The 20,421-nt window shown below is 38.6% G+C and overlaps 1 protein-coding gene and 1 long non-coding RNA gene across 2 annotated transcripts; both read left to right on the top strand.

Annotated features, from left to right (window-relative positions):
* Positions 1 to 5,293: 5,293 nt before the first annotated feature.
* LOC115745814 (disease resistance protein At4g27190-like) lies at positions 5,294 to 18,427 on the top strand. The gene is made up of 3 exons (XM_048279802.1): positions 5,294 to 6,392; positions 6,485 to 8,214; positions 18,404 to 18,427. The coding sequence occupies exons 1-3, from the start codon at positions 5,294 to 5,296 to the stop codon at positions 18,425 to 18,427; spliced, it is 2,853 nt and encodes a 950-aa protein (XP_048135759.1).
* A 589-nt stretch (positions 18,428 to 19,016) lies between these two features.
* Positions 19,017 to 20,218, top strand: LOC125315177. Its single transcript, XR_007198533.1, has 3 exons — positions 19,017 to 19,054; positions 19,182 to 19,278; positions 20,198 to 20,218. It is a non-coding gene; the product is annotated as an uncharacterized LOC125315177 (long non-coding RNA).
* The last annotated feature ends 203 nt before the right edge of the window (positions 20,219 to 20,421 follow it).

Raw genomic sequence — 20,421 nt, 5'->3', positions numbered from 1 at the left:
ATAGTCCACATCATCATCAACTCCGTTCCCATGTTTGACCAAAAGGATTTGAAGTAACAAAAATATATATATGATGTATGGACGCAATTGGCAAAAAAAGAGTTCAAAGACCTACCGACAATTTTCATAAAAAAAAAAAATTACTGCGACTAACTCCATTATTAATTATCAAATCATTCTCGAAAACTAGTTCTAGCCATCATCTAAATTTTTTTTTTTTTTGGAAATGCAATGAATGAAAACCATCTCTCTTTTTTATCAGTCTTTCCTAAAATATGCATTGCAAATCACAAGATATTATTGAGCGCCATTTGAGGTGCACACATTTTGGTGATGTAATGTCTAGAACAGCTTTGTTTCACATGTTGCCGTTTGAGTTATTCGAACTTTGTTTACACAGATACACTGATTTGAAGCTTTTCATGTTATTAACCCAAGTTTTTTTGGTCTAAATGGTATTAACCTAATTGAATAAATAATAATTAATGATAAATTTTTTACGTGCGTAAAATTTGAATTTTTAACAAAAAATTAGTTTAAGGTAAATTTGTCACGGACATATCAATTTGGAGGACTTTTGTGGTCAAAAAATTAGTTTGGGGTAAATTTGTCATTGGTATACCTGTTTACAATTCTCGTGATGAGCAATTTGATTTGCTAATCCAACAATTATGATTGGTAAGAAAATTAAGCGACTTCAAATTTTCCTTTTCAATAGAGTTTTTTTTTTTTCACTAGATGATTATGAGGAGCTAACTTAATAATCATTGTGTGACTGTGAGAACATCAACATTTGAGTCACAAATTCTTGAATAAGTTCCCACAACGATTTTTTATTTTTTGTTGCACAAAAACAGCCTGTTTTTCTATTTATTTATTTTCCTTTTACGTACGACATGATTCCGATGCTTTAATTCAAAATCGTTAGAATGCTATTACTAAATCTGAGCCGATGATTATCAACTTTACCAATAGAAAGCTGCTGTGTTTCGATGCTCGCCTTCCTTCGTCCACTTCTCTGGTGGGTTCATCAATTTGTCTTTTGACTCCTTTTGTTTTTTTACAGTCCTTATTTCTTTATCCATTTGGTAAGATTTCAAGTGTAAGGGCATGTCTTCAATTCAATTTCAAATACACGAATGCCTAGTTCTGAAATATGAGTACTTGGTATTTATTTCCAACTTATCTGCTTTTGATAAGTAAAAGAGTGGGAAAGGGCAACCCGGCGTCGTCAATCCTCTATCGCAAGTAGGAGTGTCCCAAACTTCATCGTTGGAACCAAAGCCATATATGTTGACTTCCCCATTTTAGTTAGCATTATTTGGAAATGAAATCACATTCGAGTGATCAAAGTCTATTTTTTTCAGTTTGGGGTGAAAAGTTCTCGTAAGGTTTCTGTGCTTCTCACTCAGAATAATCTCGACATCAACACTGCAAACTTACCAATCAATTGGAAGAAAACCATAATCATGATCTTGGCATTGGAGAAAGAATGTCAACCATTGTCTCATTTCCAACATGAATTTGATAACACTAGTTCCGTACGCAACTCAAAGCAAAAAGGAGAAAAAAGAAAAAGGTGAAGAGCCTTAACATTCAGAACCCTTACTCTATACTTTCTTTTCATATCACTTCCTTACTAAAGTTATTAGTTCCAAGAAAGCAGCCATGATGAACCATTCACGCAAGAAATGGGGTCTATATGTGTTCTCTTTTGGTACGACAAAGCCCCGTCATTGGAAAAGAAAGCAATGCACGTTGCTCCGGGCCAGTCATTAGATAATGGCGTGGCCTCACTGCCTCTCGAGTCAATTTATACTAAAGATGTTTCATAATAAATTAAAGCTGAAAAGATGGAAGCCTTATATTATTCGAGAAGGGCTTATAGCGTAAGGAGCATCACACACGAGTGACTTTTGCCATTGAACCATCACGTAAAGAATGATTCTGATATTTTAATACTAAATCTCAGCCGTTAATTATCGACTTCTCCAGCTAAAAAGGGAGTTGCTGTGTTTTGACGCTACTCTCCCTTCATCCACTTCTCTAGTGGCTTCATCGATTTGCCTTGGATGCCCCACTGAGAATTGCTTCATTGAGCCAAAAGCGAAAATTCTCAAGGCTATAGAAGAAACATTCCTGTAAGTGGAATTCACTAGTGTCCTGTCTTCAAATTTGAAAGCTTGCCTCGTATTTTCAGTCTGTTTTTGAGTATTCATTTGGTTTGCTTTGTCCCCTATATACCTGTGGCTAAGACCTGAGAATATATTGTGTACCCTATCAATAGTCTAAGAGAAAAAATTTTGACAAGTTAAGATAGATGACTTTTGGATTATGCACCCTATTGTGTAGTTAAGGCTGCAGATTATGACTCCTAAAACTAGCAAATACTGTCAAGCGTCGCGATTATACATAGTGTCGTCTTCTCTTATTTTATGTGCTTGTCCTATGATCTTTCATATTCATACATTGCTTGTTCAAATATATATGGGGGCAGACAATTCTCTTTGCATTCTTCAAGGGACATATTGGGGGAAAATAAACGAATCAGACTCTTCGGAATTTGGATCAGATCGTGTACGGTGAAGCCGAGGATCTATCATGTCTTGTCAAAAAGATGGGGACCAAATTACATTTACCTTGTTCTTTGCCAAATCTGAAATACAATCAAAGGGTTTGGTCACTTGTTGTTTTATAAGCCATGTTTTTTCTTGCTTTGTTTCACACTTTCTTCTCCTCGGCATAACCATTCCCCCTCCTCCTTCTTTCATCCCGATGACGCAGTTGACGATCTTCATCCCGTGTATATAGTCCACATTATCATCAAATCCGTTCCCATGTTTTACCAAAATGATTTGAAAGACCATATATATATAATGGACGCAATTGGCAAAAAAGGAGTTCAAAGACCAACCGACAATTTTCACAAAAAAATAACAATAATAATTACTACGATGCCTAACTCCCTTATTAATTATCAAATGATGCTTGAAAACTAGTTCGAGCCATCATCGATTTTTTTGGAAAATGCAACGAATGAAAACCGTCTCTTTTTTTATATCAATCTTTCCTAAAATATGCATTGCTAGTCACAAGATATTATTGAGCGTCATTTTGGTGATGAAGTGTCATTTTGGTGATGAGAGTCATTTCACATGCTGTCATTTAAGCTATTCAACCTTCCTCCATTGATTTAACCATTAAAACTGCCCAAAATGTGTTTGTATTCTATTAATATATTTTAAACATCTTATTTTTTGGCTTTTATTGTGGCTAACCATTTTTCGATTCAGTTGATTGACTTTTATTGATATTACTCTGATGACAAGTACATTATTTTTGGTCAGTTTCGACTGGGAGCAGTCTTGTACCAAGCAGAAGCCTAAGTAATCAGCTGGTGCTCAGTTAAGACCCTAACTATGGTTAGATTACAGGCCTTCCTTTTCTGCGTTTCTTATGTTTTTCTTATTTTACTATTGTTTGAGTCGAAATAGCTCATCTTGTTCGAGTAGTACTATTTTTGAAATTGTTATGTCGGCTAGGTCTAGAGTTTAGAATAAGTTTGTGTCTAGCCAGGCACCGATCACGATAAAGTTTTTAATTCTTTCACACATATCGTTCGAATATTATCAAGAAAGAGTAATAATACAAATAAGAATTAATTCATAAAACTGTTTTATAAAAGTAATGTGAATAAAGTTGGTCAGAATATCAAATTCTTTGGTTAATCATTTCCGAACACATTATTCTTAATAGATTCAATTAGCCAGCAAATTTAAATCGGAGTGTTCGTTTTTGAAAGTGGTGATGCGGCCAGCTTACCAAGCTTAATTCATTAGTGGCATGTCTTCTAATTTGAAAGCTTTGAATCATATTTTAGTTTGTTTTTAGCTCGAGTTTTTCAAGTTTTTCCTTTCTCTTTATCCGTTATACCTGTGGCTAAGACTTGAGATTACATTATTTATCCTATGTATAGTCTAAGAGAACAAATTTTGACAGGATAAGATAGATGACTTTTGATTATAACTCCATTTTTTTTTTTTTTTTTGTGGGGGGTGGGGTCAGACAGATTATAACTCCCGTAAGTAGCAAGTACTGTCAAGTGCCGTGATTATACATATTGCTGTGTTCTCTCATTCTATGTACATTATGTTCTTTTATACTCATACATTGCTCAAATATGCATGTAGGCAGACAATTCTCTTTGCATTCTTCAAGGGACGGAGGGAAAATAATCCAATCAAACTCTTAGGCATTCACATTAGATCATGAACGGTGAGGCCGATGATCCATTACATCTTGTCAAAAAGATGTGGACTAGATTACATTTACCTTATTCTTTGCCACATCCGGACTGATATCAAAGAGTTTAGTGGTGTCGTTTGTTTTATAAACCATATTTTTTTCTTGCTCTCATTTTTCTTTCTTCTCGGAACAACCGTTCCTCATCCTTCTCCTATTGTGCCGATGGTGCAGTAGATGATCTACGTCCCATGTATATAGTCCACATCACCATCAACTCCGTTCGCATGTTTGACAAAATGGATTTGAAAGAATAAAAACAAAATTTCACAATGTACAGACGCGAGTTTGAAGAACTATCGATGATTTTCGTAATTCCTTATTAATTATCAATCCCGAAAACTAGTTTGAGTCATCATCAATTTTCGCAAACCCTTGTTAAATTAATTTTATGGAATTGAGAATCGGATCAAAATCCTCGAGAACCTGACCCAACTAGCCAGTTGGATTCAATCCTGGCAATTCTCAATTTGGTCAATCTATGCTACTCAGCCATGATCAGAACTTACTAGTGCCCAATGGTTTATAGTCTAATCAAACCAGGTGTTGCAATCAGCCATGGGAGGTGCTACACACATTTCAAATTCAAAGAAATTCACGCAAGTGAGCACATGCAAATATCGATGAAAATGTTTAATATCAAGAGAAATAATAAAAGATGTCATTTTGGTCGCGTGTTTTCTCAAGTACTGTGCTTTCTGCCTTGATGTATGGTCCGTATTAAAAGTTTGAGTTGATGGCAGGCGGTGTAAAACTACAGAGCTAATATAACCATCCCTTTTTCTCTCCATCGATTGCTCTGCGACTCGCCCTTTCCCTTCGTCCTGTTTTTGGCGCTCGAATCGCTTCGCCTTGTTCGTTTCTCGCTCTGCTGCTCTCTTTCTTCTCCTCGGCTCAACCATTCTTCTTCCTCCTCTTCAGTATCTGCTGCTCTTTTTCATCACTCACTCTCGCTCTCTCTGTTTTCTCGCTCTTTGTTTCTCAAAGGGAAATGTCGATCGAGTGTGGCCTCCCTACTGTATGGGATCTCTTGAAGGGGGCATTTCATTTGCTCAAGGATCCAGTGGTATACGCCATGTCCTCCAAGAGCTTCTTCGACAGTCTGAAGGAGGAAGCCGGGAAACTGGAGAACGAGGCTCGGAGGGTCGATGATTTGGCACAAGAGGCCAGAAACAATATACGGAATCTCAATGACGTCTTCATGAAATGGAAGAAAAGGGCCGACGAGGCCTCGGAGGCCGCGCGAAACCGGTGGGAGGCCTTCGAAAAGGATAGCAAGAGTTGCTGCTACGGGAGACTTCCCAACCCCTATGGTCGCTATAAGTTCAGCACGGAGGCCGAGGCCGCGATCAAGGTCATTCGGGAACTCGCTCAAGAAAGCATCAGATTCAGGGGAGTGGGCGACATCTGCTCCGTCGGCCCTGCTTCTACTCTGACCACCGCGACGGCCTCCAATTTGTCTGCCTCGATGTCGGTTAAGCTTAGGGACCATGGCGTCTTCGATTCCAGAGCTTCGATGATACGTAACATCATGGACGCTCTTGCCGATAACAGCAATAGTGTGGTCGGGGTTTACGGGATGGGTGGGGTCGGGAAGTCCACCCTTTTGGAGGATGTCAAAAGGATACTAATCGAAGAGAGGTCGTTTGATTGGGTCGCTAAGGCCGACGTGTCGAAAAATCCAAACATCCGTACGATTCAAGGAAATATTGCGGATGCCTTGGGTCTTACTGACATAAAAAACAAAGAGACTAGCGATGCGCGAGCGGAACTTCTTCGCAGGAGGTTCGAAGAAGAGGAGCGGAACAAAAAGAAGGTGCTCATAATACTGGACAACCTCTGGGAAGGGCTCGACTTGAAATCAGTCGGCATTCCTTGCGGACATGACAACAAAGCCATAGGATGCAAGTTGTTGTCGACGTCGAGAGATCTTAATGTTTTGCAAAGGGAAATGGGCTGCGACAAGGCCTTCGTTCTTGATGGGCTGCAGGCGGAAGAGGCAAGAGCTTTGTTTGAGAGGATGGTGGGAGACAAAGTTTGTGAGGACGAGTTCAGACCCTCGGTGAATGAAGCACTCCACATATCTGCAGGTTTGCCTTTAACATCCTGATTTTCCATATGGCATAAATTTTTAACATGCTGGTTTATCTGAATGAAAGAATGTTTTGAATCAAATGTGCAGGTTTGCCTTTCCTAATTGTCCAAATGGCAAATCTTCTTAAACACGCGGATTCATCTGGATGGAGGGATGCTTTATATCAAATTAAGCGCTGTACAAACGAAGGAATAAGTGCAAAGATAAATACGCTGTTGCAATTAAGTTATGATCATTTAGAAAGCGAGGATGCGAAAAGCTTGTTACAACTGTGCGCTGCTTATGCTGCCTCTGAGCCCTCTCTTGAAAACTTACTGAGGTATGGCTTTGGTTTGGGGATATTTCGAAAATGTAGCAGCATGGAAAAAGCCAGAGATAGGTTGAGCGTACTCATCAGCACTCTCCAAGCCTCCTCCCTCCTGTTGAAGAATGGATATGGTGATGGTTTCAAGATACACGACTTGGTCCGTGACTTTGTTGCCCACTTCATTTTAAGGGATCACCCTCTTCTTGTGTTGAAAGACAAAGAAAACTGGGAAACAGAGTTGTCTGAGGACAAGCTCAAAAGTTGTAGGGCAATATGCTTTACCTACGCTGACATGAAGGAGCTTCCCAGAGTATTACACTGCCCTGAATTGCAGACCTTCCTGTTGTTGACAAACCGTAAATCTCTTGAGGTCCCAAACTCATTATTTCAATCTATGGGGAATCTCATGGTCTTAAATCTTACTGGGACACATCTCACTTGCTCCCCTTCGCCGTTTCAGTTCTTGAAGAGCTTAAATACTCTGTGTCTTCAGCGTTGTTCGCTAGATGATGTGGCCATTCTTGGCGAGCTTAAAGGGTTACAAATTCTCAGCATTGTGGACTCTGACATTCGGCGATTGCCAGAACAAATTGGGCAACTGGTAGAGCTCAGATTGTTAGAATTGAGCCTTTGTTCAAATCTTGAGATAATTGAACCGGGTGTACTTGAAAGCTTGACCAACTTGGAGGAGTTGTACATGGAGCATAGCTTTGATCAATGGAGTGCGGGGGAGCAAACTCCACCAACTAACGCAAGTCTAATTGAGTTGAATCACATGAAGAAACTATGCACTCTGCATGTATCCATTCCCGACCCGAGTGTGCTCCCAAAGGACCTAGATGTCGAGAAATTAACTAAATACAGAATCCGAATAGGTCATGCGCGGTGTTGGAAACAGTTCAAAGGATCGAGGACATTGGAGCTGAAGTTGAATTCAACAAGCGATATTCTTCGAGCAAAATGCATACAAAGTGTCTTATGCAAAACCGACGATCTGTTTTTGGAAGAATTGAAAGGAATTGAGCAAAGTATCTGCCGGTTATCCCAAGAAGGTTTCCCACAATTAAAGCATCTAGAGGTCAAGGATAGTCCCTCCGTCCATTACATCCAATGCTCTTCCTTTCCTACTTTTAAGGCATTGGAGAGATTACTTCTCGAGAATGTCATCAATTTGGAGAAGATATGCCACAACCGTATCTCCATCGAGTCCTTCAGTACACTAAAAGTAGTAAAAGTCAAAAGTTGCGACAAGATGGAAGTTCTATTTCCTCGTTCCGTGGTCAGACGACTTCCACACCTAGAAAAGATCAAAGTTGAGGGTTGTGAGTTAATGCGCGGGATTGTAGAAGCCGATGATGATCATGGTAAACTTGAGTTGCCCAAGTTGCGCGTATTGAAATTGCATGAATTGCCAAATATCCAGAATTTTATCACCGCTAGTTCGGCTCCTTCGAGCAGTACATCAGACGACCAAGTTAGCACTCAAATTGCATTCTTCAATGGGCGGCGGGTAACTTTCTATTAAAAGAAGATTAATTATTAATTACTTTTTCCTCCCTATGCTAATTAGATGTAGCACATATTATGATGCCTATTCATTTTGTTATTTTCAGTTTATTTTCTTCATAATTGCCTTGTCCGTTCATGCCTTCCTTGCAATTAGATAAAGCAAAATCTTCCGTTTCTCCTAATTGAGTAGAAATTCAACTAATTGAATGAAATCCATGTAAATTTAGTTTGTGAGAGGTTGCGAGTTATTTTAAATTTACATTCTGCAAGCGTATCGATATTAGTTGGGTTTCATAAAGCAAAATTGAAGGGAACGTTTTTGGCATTAAATTAATTTCATAAGTAAAGTTATTTATACTCCTTCGAAATGGATTCCATTGAATTTAGTTACTTAACTTTGTTATTATCCCAAAAAAAAATGTATAATATGCTAACCTAATTGATGCACGTTTTTCATTTTGTGTATTGTGCTTAAATAAGCACTTAGTCATTGCATAGGCCCCACAAATGTAAGAGCACAGAATTTCGTGCATGCTTATGCACGCGTACAGAATGGATAGATATATTTGTACGAGCTTTTGGCATTTGATATCCTGTTTAAATTGGTGGAGCCCAATACTCCTGCAACATGATAGTTTTCCTCGTCCGTAAAAGAGTCAGTGGAAATGTAAATTGTGGGCCCCACATGCTATTATGTCTGAGTACTACTTAAATCTCCTTTTCATGCTTTGAGCTTCGAGAGAGAGAGAGAGAGAGCGAGAGCTTGGTTTCAATGATAATGGAACTACTTAACTAGTACTTCTCATTAGACACACTGGCCAAGCATTGCATATTTCGTTGGGTTTCCTTCCTTTATTCTACGGACGGAATACAACTGGCTCACTAATCAAATTAAGCTCTGCATTGCAACTTCTTTACCTAAGGAAAGACTAGAAACTAGAAACGACATTAGTATGGTGATGCTAATTTTCTTAGTCCGTTTGTTCATTTTATTCTTTTTTTTTTTCCTTTTTGTGCAACTCAATAATTCCTCTCACCCCTTGGTACTCATCTATATTTACATCTTGGAAGTTCATGAATTCGAGATTTAAACTAAATCACCAATTTCATGAACGAATTCCGCAGGTTGCCTTTTCAAGTTTGGAGACATTAGAAGTCCATTACTTGGACAACATCAGGTTCATGTTTTCCCCATCCATGGTTAAATCCCTTGCAAAACCGAGAAATCTAACGGTAAACAATTGTAAGAAGATGGAGGTAATCATTACGGAGGAAGAAGGATTGGGAGTGGAAATATCAGAAACTCTATCATTCCCGATGTTGACCGGTTTGCACTTATATAAGTTGAAAAATTTGACATGCTTCTCTAGCAAAAAATGTAAGATTTTGTCTTTTGTTTTCATCATCGAAGATCTTCGCGTAGATGGATTCATCTCTGGAATACAAATTTTGACAATTCTTTTCATCCAATTAAAAATCGATGATAGGTTCACCGGAAGGTCGGAGTCGGGACCGCGTCCAATCACACTCTAGTGTGCTTTTCAACCAAGAGGTACGTGATTAATGTTACAACTCTTAAATATACCAGAAGCTAAAGCATAGTCAAAATTAAAACTAACTAAATTTGGTTGCAACCTTTACTTTGATTGAAATATCTCACAAGAGTTGCGGACATATATGAGTTGGAATTTCGTATCGTTAATTTCCTGGTCGAAGGAAGCTTTACTCTCCCTTAGCCCTAGGTGCACCAGCAGAAGGAATCTGAGCCCACTCCCCGTTAGCAAAGAGTCATGGAAATTTTAGTCGTGGGTCCCACATGGTTGCTGGGGATGACAATAGTCCAAATGAACGAAACACAAAAAAAAAGTCGAAACTTGTTGTATGGATGGGAGCGATGGATGGGTGAAGAATTTTCTAGAGTTTTTAGCAATTAACCTTTGGAAAAACATAGAAAATAAAGCTTTCCATTGTAGAGCAGGGGCAATTGGGTCTTTTCACCTAAAATCTAATGGTCTCATACATGTAGGCTGCGTATGTAGACTCATCCTTAAAGAAATTACAATAACGAGGAAGATTAATTGAGATGGGTTATATGAGCTTACCATACGGGAAGTAATTTACCTTGATAGCTTTATTTTCCTTTCACTTTATGGGTGACTAGTTTTCGTTGTCACTGGAAAATTGATGGTCAAGTTCATTAGTTGTCTTTTGGGGTCATATAATTGCATTTTGTATTGTAAATTAGTTTTTGTTTATCACGCGAGTAGTATGGATAGATGTTCTTGAACAGACTTTTGACATTTGATGTCCTATTTAAATCGGTGGGGCCCAGGGTTCCTGCAATATGATTGTTTCCTCTTGTGGGCCTTACACGCTCGTATGTCTGAGTACTACTAATCTTCTTTCCACTACTAATCTTCTTTCCACGCTTTGAGCTTCCACGGAGAGAGCTTGGTTTCAATGATAATTGAACTACTAACTAGTACTTCTCATTAGACAAATTGGCCAAGCATTGCATATTTCGTTGGGTTTCCTTCCTTTATTCTACGGATGGAATACAAGCGGCTCACTAATCGAATTAAACTCTGCATTACAAGTTCTTTACCAAAGGAAAGACTGGAAACTAGAAACGATATTATTATCTTGATTTTCTTACTCCGCTCTTTTTTTTTCTTATTCTTTCTTTTTTCCTTTTTTGTGGAACTCAAAAATTTCCCTGCACCCCTCGGTACTCATCTATATTTACATCTTGGAAATCCCTAAGTTCATAATTATGTTTAATCTCTTATTTCGTGAGTGAATACCACAGGTTGACTTTTCGAGATTGGAGAAATTAGAAATCAGCGGCTTGGGTAACCTCGGTTTTATGTTCTTCCCATCCATGGTTAAATCTATCATAAAACTGAGAAAACTAAGCGTAAGCAATTGCAAGAAGATGGAAGCGATCGTTACGGAGGAAGAAGGGTTGGGAATGGAAGCATCGAAAAATCTTGCATTCCCGATGCTAAGCGATTTACTCTTAAATGATTTGGGAAGATTGACGTGCTTCTCTCACAAAAAGTGTAAGATTGATTTATTCTTTTCATCATTGAAGATTTTCTTGTAGATGGATCCATCCCTACAGTACAAATGATGACATTCTTTTCATCCAACAAAAAAACAATGCAGGTTTGCAAGAAGCTCGAAGTCAAGACAACATCCAATCATGCTCCACTGCACTCTTCAATCGAGAGGTCTGTCATTAACGTTACGTCAAAATATTAAATATAACAAAAGGATTAAAATATGCAGGAGACAAAGCATAACCAAAATAAAAACTAACTAAGTTACTTTTAAAGTCTACTTCAGTTATAAAATTTTAAAAGAAAACGAGCAGTGTACAAGCACAAGTGTTGAAAGTTGTTGACATGTTTTATGAGTTGCAATTTCTTATTTTTAATTTCTCTGCACAAAACATGAATGGGTAATACAATTGCGGAACAGGATTTGTAAAAGCTTTCCGAGATTTAGAAGAACCTTCAAACTCTCAGCAACCTCTCATTTACAATATCTTCTTCTTCTTCTTTTTCCCCCTGATCGAAGGAAGCGGCGCAATTAGGGTCCAGGGCTTTTGGAAATCACCCCTTTGAGTTATCCCATGCACTGCAAGACCATTCTTATGAAACTCTTGTTAAAGAAATAAAATACATTTCGGCTGAGTCATCCGACTCGTCGAGTGGATAGCGGAAGAACGTTACAATGGAAAAAATGCAAAAAAAGAGAGTACTTTACAGGCGGGTCCACTTGGACTAAACTGAAAGCAATATAAGCCGTTCACCTAAAATGTTGCCTATGCAGCCAAAGAGGCCGTGAAAATGGGCCCTCCCACAAGATTAATAAGTCGACTTTGATAGATAATCTTAATCTTTTAAAATTGAGACAGAATCACCAATTTTGTGTATTCATAATTTACATTTTGACACTCATTTATATTTATATCTTGGAAGTTCATGAATCGTAATTCTCTTGAATCACCAATTTTGCGAGCGAATACCCGCAGGTTGCATTTCCTAGCTTGGAGACGTTAGACATCTATAGCATGGATAACATCAAGATGATATGGGGCAATCAAGCTGCTGCGGATTCTTTCCCTAATCTAAAATCACTTTGTGTGTATCGATGCAATAAGCTAAAGTGTGTATGGGATAAGGAACTCCACCATCAAGTTAAATTCCAGTGTCTACATTCTATTCGCATTTCCTCCTGCAAGAGCCTCACCTCTCTGTTTCCAGCCTCGATAGTTAGAGACCTAACGCAACTTGAGGAGCTGGAGATCCGTGAATGTGGCATTGCAGAACTCATCGAGAAGGAAGGAGTAAGAGTTCCCAGGTTTGATTTCCCAAAGTTAACCTCCCTCCAACTTGAGCATCTTACAAAATTGAAGTGTCTCTACACCGGAACACATACTTCCCATTGGCCAGCATTAAAGACCTTGAGCGTGGATGGCTGTAACAAAGTAGACATACTTGCTTCCCAAATTGAGAATGAGATGCCACGTCATAAACAACCTCTCTTCTTGATAGAAAAGGTACGACCCAAGATTATTTGTTTTGATTCACTAGTGGATATTTGAAGTTATCCTTGCGCTATAGCTAAGCATCTCATACAAGTAGCTCCACATACGAAGATGTAAACCGTAAGACTCACCTTGATACCATAGAAATATTTCAACATTGAAACATCGCATTGTCAAACGAATCAAATGCATTTTCGTTGATCCCATTTTATTTGAGATTTAGGCTGATTCTTATGGTTTAGCTCTCTCCTAAATGCTTCAAAGATGAAAACACGTGGCATGTGTTATGATCTTACCGTCCTACAAGTGTGTTGTCTAATTTGGATTAAAGATTACCAATGTTATGCTAAAAACGGAAAGATGAGACATTATTGTTGATGTTAATCACTGAACTTTGTGCAATTGTGACTGTAATTGATGGACAAATTATTTTCACAAGGGATATATCTTTAGCAACGCGGATGTAAGGAGTTACTTGAGTTTAGTGTGGGTACAAGTCAAATTTAAAAGATTAATGATAAAGGGTTTTTTTATATGTAGGAACATTTCCTTCCGTCGAATCACATAAGACTGAACATTTTAAAATGCGATTCTTGTGTGCGATATGCGGGACTCAAGTCATAACACCTGAGTACTCTTTTAAATAAGCCGGCCTTAAGTTCTGATTTGATTATTCTTTCAGGGCGCATTCCCTAATCTCAAAGAGTTCAAATTGGATTTATGCGAACGGATGGAGATATTGCATGGGGATTTTCATGATGAAGAATTCTTCTACAAGCTTAGAGTTCTTGAGCTTCGTCATCTCTCCAAGGAATCTGCAACATCTACAAGTCGTTTTGTTGAGAGTTTAACAAACTTGGAAGAGCTAGTCATACGTGAATCTTATCTGGAACAGCCAAGCAGCAATGTGGAAGCCATGGAAGGCCCTAGTCAAGAGCAAAAAGTAATATTACCCTTTTCAAGACAAATTAAACATTTGAAGGCTCTAAATGTGTCGGATTGTGATGGGTTATCAAGTATGTTTACACCGACAATAGCTAAAAATTTGGTGGCTCTCACAAAATTGAGGATAAGTAATTGTAGGATATTGACAGAAGTTATTAGTGACAAGGGAAGTGAGGAGGGGCATGAAGTGGCTTTCCATCATTTGAAGTGTATGGAGCTTGATGGGTTAATAGAGTTGAAATGTTTCAGCTCAGGTGGATGCGCTTTAATATTCCCTCTCTTGGAAGATGTCATTGTGAATGGATGTCCCAATATGAAGTTCTTCTTCGAGGGGACAATAGAGGCACCAAAGCTGGAGAGAGTAAAAGTAGATACAGCAAGATTTTGGAAGGAAAACCTCAACATGACCATCCAAAATATGTTTAAAGAAATGGTATGCATCAGCTACTAAATTTTGTGCAATTGGGTGTTTTTAATCATCGATAAAGTAACTGCTTTTCCCGACTAGAATTTTACGTTTAATGATGCATTTTCTAACAGGCTACGATTGTTGGCGCTAAGTTTGTGCGGCTGTTTGAGTTCCCTGAGCTCATTGGAAAGTGGCACAATGAACATAATCCCGTTAATTCATCTTGGCAATTAAAAACCCTGGTGGTGGATAAGTGTCCATCATTTATTAATGCTATGCCATCCAAATTGATGCTTGTTTTAGAGAAAATGACGATCTTGCGAGTCAAGGATTGCGAATCTTTGGAAGAAATATTCGATTTTCAAGGGCTTGAGGTTGTGGAAAGATCTCGGGTGCTACCTCGCTTAGAGAATTTGAACTTCATCAATCTACCAAAGTTGAGGCAACTATGGAACAAAGATCTTCAAGGAACGATGCGCTTCAATTCTCTATCTTCTCTGACTCTTTATAAATGCAGCAACCCGAGACATGCTTTCACTCCATCGATGGCTTGGTGCCTTGCCAATCTAGAATATGTGGAAATAAGGGAGTGTGATCAGATGGAAGGAGTGATTGAAGAGGAAGAAGGGCGGGGAAGCGCAGTGGAGAAGATTTCATTCCCGAGGCTCAATAAGATGATTATGAAACGCTTGCCCAATTTGACTAGTTTCCTAGCGGGAAAGAATCACGCTCTGGATTGTCCCAAAATGTATTATCTAGGGATTTCCCACTGCCCCAAAATGAGAAGTTTGACGTGGCGGTCTTCAATGGATATTGACCATAACATGCCTTCACTTTTCACTCTACGGGTTAGTCTTCTTTTTCTGAATCCAATGCTTTTGTTTTTCAGATAAATCATCTAGTCAAATGAATGCACGTGTCACATGAAACAATTTTTGTTCCAGAGCAATGTAACATCCGATTTTGGTTTTTTGTTTGTGTAAAAAAAAAAAAATCCTCCGAACATGGCATCAATCAAGGATAAGAAATTGGCTTCCTCTTACGCCCACTTTTTGCCAGTGGTTGGATCCGAATCTTCTCAATGTAGAACTAACAAATTGACCCAATTTGCTTTTTCTAAGATCATAACATAGGTCATTTATTCAAGTCATTATGTTGCCCATGCTTGTTACGAATTAATTTTCTTTTAGTACAAAAATTTCCATAAATAATAAAGACGAAACTAGTAAACAATTGAAGTTATTTTTTTTTATCTTGTTTGCCATAAACTTTTCATAAGCAATGCTCGCAATTAGTATTAGTGTTGAATAAGAAGTGGTGCTCATAGTAAATAGAGGAAATAATCTCTGTCGCGAGAAGACGCATTGAATTGTGTGGGACTCGAGTTGCAAATTAATTATAAGTGAATGCTCTACTTCATTTGTGCTCCCATTCTGTGGCTTATTGATCTCGGCCATCGATTCATCCGTACCCATATGATGCTAAGATAATGAGACCGATTCAAGTTTGCTAATAATTTCTGGATTTTTCTAAATCTAGTAAAGATGAAAATGGGAAGTTAATTTTTTTTCAATAGATAAAAAAGATAATGTAGAACTAGCTTATACCTGTCGTTGGAGCGTTGTTTACTTGCACCCACCAGCTTGGCGTTGGAGCCGATTTTAGGAAGAGAGAAGAAGAATATGTATATATATATCCCGACCGAATTGAAGCACGTGTATCAAACCCGCTTTGAACCGTGCTTCAGTTTCAATCATTCCTTGAAGTAAATAAATCTAAGAAATTCTTAGCTTATCTAATGTTGCATCATCAAAAGATTAGCGCAACCAACTTTGATAATGATAAGTGCAAACAAATCTGGCAAATTGCATGTTCCCCTTGGAGTGCTCTAAACTTTGATAATGATCGATGCAAGTTGCTTTTTAATTTTTAATATACATCATTGCAACTTTCCAAAAGTTAAAGGGATAAGGTGTAGCTAGTATTAAGAATCAATTAAACTCCGTAAAAGCCGATGCTCAATGTACTAGTGATTGTAAATGCATTTATCATTTTCATGCTTTTTGCAATGTAATAATATACTAGGCCTTAGTCATCAGTCAACTGAAATAAAAGGATCAATTAGCCCCTCCCTGTTTATGTCACTAACAAGCTCTTGCATTCTCATGATATGTGAGAGCTAGGGAACTTTGGAAATTCCCTTTTTGAGGTGATAACTCAATACAATCACATTCAATGTGTCATTTTTTCTCAATATGGCAGGTACAATTTCCCGGGCTTTCGTGAATGGTTCTCTCTCACATGGACAATTTATGCAAAATATGGACCGAAAATCCTCTAGAAACTCTCACTTTTGACTCTCTACTGGAAGTGAAGGTCAAAAATTGCGAGAGCCTAGAAAATCTATTTCCGTATTGGGTGGCTACAAGTCTAACCCGACTTGGGAAGCTTCGAGTGGAATCTTGTAGGATCGAGGAAATAGTCACTAATGGAGACGACACTCGACACTCCAATATTGCTCAAGTTCTTTTTCCGAAACTAACGTCTTTGGTGTTACATGATATGACACGACTCAAGACCTTCTGCCCTAACTTGCCCACTTTGAATTGGCAATTCTTGAAGGAACTACGAGTGACTCACTGTGATAAACCGAACATGTTGTCTTTTGCGGCGTCCATGAGCAAGTGGACTCGAAGAGATGATCAACAGGACCTTTCAAACCAAGAAGCGCACTCTTCGTTTGAGAGGGTATGATTTCATCTGCTTTTCCTCGATTTCTACTTAGTTCTTTAAAGTACCCACTAATCTCATGTCCTCTACGTAATCACGTCACGTTATGATAGTACAAAAAATATGATCTGTCTTGCCAATTAGTTTGTCGACAACATAAGGTATTTTTAGTATCTCAAGTATACTTTTCATTTGTGGAAACACATACGATATTCCATTACGTAGAACTACAAAAATGATAACAGATTTTTGCTGACTACACAATATGTTCGTATTCTGATCTTATTTAATGGTGCTCCTTGGGGAAGTCAATGAGGATTTCACATGAGATCCCCCCATTGTTGACACGTCTTACATTGTACTTTTATGCTCTTATTTTTTTCTACAAACTCTAAGAAAAATAAACTCAAAACGATTTTTTAACTCAATTCTTTAATTCACCCATTATATTTCATGTCCGCTACATAATCACATAAGAATATAATACTATGGAGATCACGAAACCCCCTACCTATGAGTTTGCAAATGAGCACACTATCAAGTTTGTGGAACCCATATTTTTCTTAGAAACATTATGAGTGCACCTCATTACAATATTTCCAAAGATGATAAACTTTTATTACCAAGATAAAATATTTCTAATAAAAGATGAATACGGTGAGCTAGAGGGCACTTGAATTTAGATTCGCTCTACCAACTTAATGTTACCAGTCTCTATTTGAGACTTTAAAACCTTAAGACTTGTATGCAAGGCTTTTGAGATTTAATGAATCGTAGGAAGATGACCACCTTTCATGTGAATCATTTGAATTAGGTTTAGGTTTTACAGCACTTCACTTATTGATGAACCTTTGTTGAATTTATTTCTCATGTTGCATTGGCAATTTGACAGGACTTTTCCAACTTAGAGAGACATTTATTAGTCGCTGAGGATATTCAAATGATACAAAATGGGAAATTTCCCGATGACATCTTTGGCAAGCCAAAAGCACTAACATTGGCATGCTTCCATGATGAAAAGGCCACCTTTCCTCCTAGTTTCCTACTAGAGAGATTTCAGAATATGGAAAGTCTTGAGATCTTCCGTAGCTCTTTTGAAGATATATTCCCCGTCGGAGGGATTGTTGACGAGGGAAAACATCCAGTGCTTGAACGTTTAAGAAAACTTAAGTTGAGCAAGCTACACAAGTTAAAGCGTGTGTGGAGGGAAGACTGTTGCGTGTCCAAAATTCTTCCGAGCATCGAAACACTTGAGGTCCGGGATTGTCCCGAGTTGACGATACTATTTCCAAGTGTGACATCCTTTCGGAATTTGACGGAGTTGGTGGTGAAGAATTCCTCTGGATTGGTACATCTAGGGACGACTTCAGCCATCACAAATTTGGTGCATCTTATGGAGATGACTATAACAGGATGTGAAAGAATGAAAGTAGTGACAGACGATGAAAATGAAAAAGGACAAGTGATTTCTTTTGAGAAGCTAGGAATTTTGAAATTCAAAAATATGCCAAGCCTAGAATGCTTCTCCTCCACCACAAGTTGCATCTTGAGGTTTCCATCCTTGTGGAGGATTAAAGTAGAAGAGTGCCCCAAAATGAAGATCTTTTCTGAGGGTACGCTAAGCACGCCAATGCTATGGAGGGGGACACTATTTGGATACCAGTGGGAACGCAAGTGGGACTGGGAGAGGAAGGAGTGGGAGGATGATCTCAATATAGCCATACAAAAGTTGTCGGCATAAACAAATACATAAGCGCAATAAAAAATGAGGTAAAGTAGATCCAATTGAAATTGATGTCTTTCTATGACCAAAAAAAAAAAAAAATTTGATGTCTTTCGCAATTTTCATTTTCCCTTTTTCCCTTTCCCCCATCGAGAGAGGAAGAAGAAAACTCGAATGGTGATGAGATATTTTCTATCTTTCGTTTCTTTGCTTCGGTCAGGCGACATCATCATCAACCCACCCCATCGGATCTCACCTCCATCCCTGCAGAGGATTCTTCGCGCGAGCTGAACATGGTTTCTACTCATCGTCGTCGTTGCTGGAGAGAAGACGGAAGCACGACGCCGGATATGGCACCGCCGAGTCTAGACAGTCCATACGCACGCTCCTTCACACGTCATTTCTCCGGTATGCCAGAATTTCTTCCCATTTTCATGTCTTATTGCGTGTCAATTAGTTGAAGTCGGAAACTGGTTTTCGTAAAACCTTCCTCAATCGTCGTCTTCTTCAGCTAGGGCTCCCTTTTTAAATTCCGTTTCTTTCCCTTGCACCTGGGAGTGCAGATTGTGGCCGGTGAAGTCTTGTGGCCTTCTTCTCTGCCCGTAGGAGAGCATTTGCGAGAGAAACAAGTCTGTGTAGGGAGATCTCTGCGTATTTCATGCTCGTCGATGGAGATGATATTGTGTTCAAAGTCTCAAAGCTGGTGAGCACCGGAGTTATTTGATTGAGATTAATATTTGACATGCCGCTTCACGCCACTTGCGAAGGCCAATACGAATTGAAACTTTTGTGGCTTCCTTTTGAGCTGCGCTTGAGAGAATTGTAACAGCTTCAATTAAAATCTTTCAATTCCATCCATAATCCAGTCATCGATGTCTTTGCTCTTTTTCCCCTGCGCTTGTGGTCTGTGTGGCTCAAGTTCATTTGTGTGTGTGGATGTGTGCATAGGACATGGAGAGCATAGATTTTTTTGACATTTGACTTCGGATTGCCGGCTAAGATTGATGACTTTTCATTATATTGTTTACTGTATGTTAAAACTCATGAAACTAGCAACTACCACCTTTTATTCGCGGTGTGTGTGAATTGATTCTGTCATTAGTGTACGCTTACTATGTTTGGTCTTTATTCACCATATATTTGTTTTTTCAACCATGTACCTGGGCAAACTGCTCCTGTTCAATTCACTAGGAAAAGTATTCTGGAAAGCAAGCAAATTGCGACTATCAGGTAATCAGACAGGCCATGGACGGTAAAGCTGAGGTGCTATGGACATGATCGGGGCATTTTTCTGCTGGTCTGCATGTGGAGGATGTTTATGTGTTTACTCTCCTTGATAGGGATGATGTTGTGTGCAGAGTCTTCATATTCACTAGCGCTGGTAAGGACTTGATTTACATTGATCGAGATGAACTCTGGAAGTGTCACTTTGGGTTTGTAAGGCTCAATAATCCAGATGGCCAGAGTCATTAATTCCACATTCCAAATCTGAATGAACCGAAAAGAATGTGCTTCAGGATGTCCTTTTTGGTTTATGCATTCTTGTTATGTTGATCTTCATTCTGCATTTGAAATTAAGTATCATAGTCTTATGAAGATTATGGGTTTTATTTTTCCCACAGGGAATACCAAAGAGGTTCATGAGAAAATATGGTGAGAATCTCTCAAAAGGGATGCTTCTAAGAGTGTTGAACAGTCCAATTATTTGGCTTGCGGAAGTGGAAAAGTGTGATGAGATGGTTTGATTATCAAAGGGTTGGAATGAATTCGCAGAGCATTACTCTCTCTGGGAGGGCCAATTTTTTATCTTCAAATCTGAAGGGACTCCATTTTCCATGAATCACAT

Source organism: Rhodamnia argentea, chromosome 5, assembly GCF_020921035.1.
Source record: "Rhodamnia argentea isolate NSW1041297 chromosome 5, ASM2092103v1, whole genome shotgun sequence".
In the NCBI taxonomy this organism is placed as follows: Eukaryota; Viridiplantae; Streptophyta; class Magnoliopsida; order Myrtales; family Myrtaceae; genus Rhodamnia; species Rhodamnia argentea.
This window is presented reverse-complemented; position numbering and strand designations above follow the sequence as displayed.

Excerpts from the sequence above, each read along its gene's own strand:
- LOC115745814 (XM_048279802.1), top strand. The coding sequence starts at position 5,294 with ATGTCGATCGAGTGTGGCCTCCCTACTGTATGGGATCTCTTGAAGGGG. Across the intron at positions 6,393-6,484 it reads AGCACTCCACATATCTGCAG|GTTTGCCTTTCCTAATTGTC; the intron begins GTTTGCCTTTAA and ends TCAAATGTGCAG. Across the intron at positions 8,215-18,403 it reads CATTCTTCAATGGGCGGCGG|GTTTCCATCCTTGTGGAGGA; the intron begins GTAACTTTCTAT and ends TTGCATCTTGAG.